Source organism: Dermacentor andersoni, chromosome 11 (assembly GCF_023375885.2).
Source record: "Dermacentor andersoni chromosome 11, qqDerAnde1_hic_scaffold, whole genome shotgun sequence".
Lineage (NCBI taxonomy): Eukaryota > Metazoa > Arthropoda > Arachnida > Ixodida > Ixodidae > Dermacentor > Dermacentor andersoni.
The window spans coordinates 48,398,076-48,401,404 of record NC_092824.1 but is presented as its reverse complement, the minus strand read 5'-3'; the positions used below and the strand labels follow the sequence as shown (position 1 = coordinate 48,401,404).

The window sequence follows — 3,329 nt, the reverse complement described above, 5'->3', positions numbered from 1 at the left end:
TGGACAGGTGGCGCCATCCCATGCCAAGTGAACAAAATGCAGCCGGAGAAGCGCGGGAAAATGGATGCGACTAACTTCTACGGAGCGAACCGTAAGTGCTTCGTGTTTTCTTTCATATTTCACTGTTAAGAGTGTATGCTGAGTGACGCATTGACATTTATTTATTATAATAAGGCCCCATGAATGCGATATAACCGTTGTCATTCTTATCGTCAACATATTCAGCCTTGCATGTGCTTTCGAATATTGGCGTCCTCCCCCGGGGACATGGCGCCGCAAACCTGCCTTTGCCAAAACGCTCCTTCTCTCAGTGCGCGGCGTCGCTCCCTCATTGACATGAAGAAAACCTCTCATTTTTCCAGGAATTTCCAAGCATGGTTTACAAAGAAAGAAGCTGGATGACGACACAGCTGAAAAAATATTTCGAAGAATTCAAAACGGCGATATTTCTGACGCAGATCTCTCTGATGACGAGCACACCGAGCAAGAGACACGGCATACGGTAATGGTGCATGTTTTGTGATCCCAGGTTTAGAAATAATTTTTTGCTTCTTTTCAGACTTCTGCTACAGATAGCACTGTGCAGCGTGCAGGAGCATCGCCTGGAGCACCTTGCACGCAGGACAAGCAAGTGCCAGATGCATCATCGAAGAAGATGAATGCGTTGAATTGGGTGGCCCAAGCTTTTCAGCCTAAGAACACCGATTGCACTTACAAGCCTCAAGGTGGATCAGTACCTCAAGAGCCCATGGCATACTTCACTCGGTATTTTTCACCCACGCTTTTTAGTGATCTAGCAACATTCACTAACATGTACGTGCTCCAGACAGATGGAAATGTGCTAGGAACTTCTGCAGAAGAAATCAAAGTTTTTTGTGGAATTCTCATGCTCATGGGAATTCTAAAATTCCCGGGAATTCGCATGTATTGGCAAGCCTCGACAGGAATTCTAGCAATAGCGGAATCTATGACAGCAAAGCGATTTTTTAGAATTAGAGCCGCACTGCACATTACGGACTCAAACGCTCCTCGTGACCCAGCCAGCCAGGACAAGTTCTGGAAAGTGCGCCCTGTCATAGAAGCCGTCAGGTCACGATGCTTGCAGCTGGAACCCCTGGAGCGCAATAGTATAGATGAGCAAATGATTCCTTTCACAGGCCGTGTCCCTGCAAAACGGTTTGTGAAGGGAAAGCCAAATCCAGAAGGGGTGAAGGTGTTCCTCCGCTGCAGCGCCGATGGCTTAGCTCATGACCTTGAGCTGTACCAGGGTCAGGGAGCAGGAGACAGTGCGCAACATGCACATCTCGGACTTGGCGGGTCAGTCGTCATGCGTCTTGTCGAGGAAATGCCTAAAGAAAAGAACCTGAAGTGCGTCATGGACAACTATTTCACCTCAGTGCCACTCATCCTGCAGCTGAAGGAAATGGGCATTCTTGCCAGCGGTACGATACGAGCCAACCGCCTGCTCAAGTGTTGCTTAAAAAGTGACAAAGAACTGAAGAAAGAAGGTCGGGGAAGCATGGATGAGAAGGTTTCCACGAAAGGAGACATTGCTATTGTGAGATGGCAAGATAACGGAGTCGTAAATGTGGCATCCACACAAATTGGAATTGGTAATGTTGGAAAAGTGAAACGATGGAGCGAGGCAACTAAGCAGCATATTGAAATTGACTGCCCAGAAGTGATCTTAAAGTACAACTTGTACATGGGAGGGGTCGATAAACTCGACTTCCTAATGTCGCTGTACCCCCTTACGGCGAGAACCAGAAAGTGGCCAGTGAGGGTCATGTCTCACTGTGTCTTTTGCGTTGTGCAACAGCTGGATAGAATACCTGAGAGACGCAAGTGCCGAGGACCTTCCACAGAAAAGTACTTTGGGCATGATGGCCTTCCAAACAGACATTGCTAACAGCCTAATCGCATGCAGCAGAGCTCCTCCAAAAAAGCGTGGTCGGCCAAGCAGTGAATACCCTGAGCCTGTTGCGAAGAAGACAATACCGCATTTGCTACCGACCGTAACCATCAGGTATGATGGCTACAATCACTGGCCGGAGTATGTCAGCACACCGAACTCGCAACGCTGTCGCCGTGAGGGATGCAAAGCGAAGTGCCGGATTCGCTGTCGAAAATGCCACGTGTTTTTGTGCGTGTCGGCACACAACAATTGCTTTTACCTTTTTCACGCAAAGTAGGCTTTGCTTTAATTTACCAATCAAATCATAATCCATTAATCGCATTCTGTTCCAAATATTTTGCTAAGAACACTATCGCACGTTCTGTTATTGCTGTGCTTTATTTTTTCTGTATTGAGGCGCCCTGTCCCCGAACGGGGACAGCGCAAAATACAATCAAAGAATAAAATTTTTGTTCTAGTTTCCTAAAGACTCGTTATTTGAAGCGTAAAGAGCACAAAATGATGCTCATATATTTTCTTTAATGCAAAGATTTTATTCGCGCCTGAAGGGGATAGTATTGGCTGTATTCCCTGAATGGCTAAACCTCGGAGACATTCTAGTGTGATAGCCGCCGAGGTAGCTTAGTGCCTAAGGCGTGCCGTTCCTGAGCTCAAGGTCGTCCATTCAATCGCTAACATGTCGGTCGAAACTCGGTGGAAGCGTAATGACAAAAAAAAAGAAAGAAAAATCTCTCGTTTTCTAGGATTTATGGACCGATTAAAAGACCCTCAATTGATATTGTTACTCCAGAATCCCCCATTGTATCGTACCTAATTATCAAAGTGGTATTTCGGCCGGTAAATCCCCATCATAAAATTTGTAGCGTGGTGGGCGAGTGAATTATCAGAAGCGTCAGTTGAGGCCATCCTAGGACTCGGGCCTGCCCGATCAAAACTGAGCAGAGTCTCAATAAAGTTGTTACCGCCACCATCAGTTTCCATCACTAAAAAATTGCTTGAGCAAGTTCTCGAAATGGTTACACGGCATTTCTCAGCCACGTTTTCTTGTGTCCAGTGAAATTGCTACGTCACTCCGAGTTTGCATGTAAGCAAAATGGGGCTCATAATAGTTTTTATGCATCGCGAAAATTTAACGCGTGTAGCTATGATTATATTTGGAAATAAAACTGGGCCGACGCATTCCCCTTATTTTTATGATGCACGGGTTGTACTATCGCCCATAACAATTTCTGCTGTAAACAAGGCATTTTGATTACGTAGCGTGAAACTAAGGGGAATGTTGTGGGTAATGCGTAGACGAACTAAAAAGCGTCTGAGGAAAACGCAGCATTTGTAGTAAATTATGTATTCGAGCGGCGCGGGATCATTTTAGGTGTGCTCCACGAACGGGGCCCTGCAGATTTTAGTACGTTTT

General features: G+C 46.1%; 1 protein-coding gene across 1 annotated transcript; it reads left to right on the top strand.

The window, feature by feature from the left end:
- Window positions 1-322: 322 nt before the first annotated feature.
- Window positions 323-3,085, top strand: LOC140214045 (piggyBac transposable element-derived protein 3-like). The gene is made up of 2 exons (XM_072285289.1): window positions 323-502; window positions 560-3,085. The coding sequence occupies exon 2, from the start codon at window positions 656-658 to the stop codon at window positions 1,907-1,909; it is 1,254 nt and encodes a 417-aa protein (XP_072141390.1). The 5' UTR covers window positions 323-502; window positions 560-655; the 3' UTR covers window positions 1,910-3,085.
- Window positions 3,086-3,329: the final 244 nt, after the last annotated feature.

Excerpts from the sequence above, each read along its gene's own strand:
- LOC140214045 (XM_072285289.1), top strand. The coding sequence starts at position 656 with ATGAATGCGTTGAATTGGGTGGCCCAAGCTTTTCAGCCTAAGAACACC.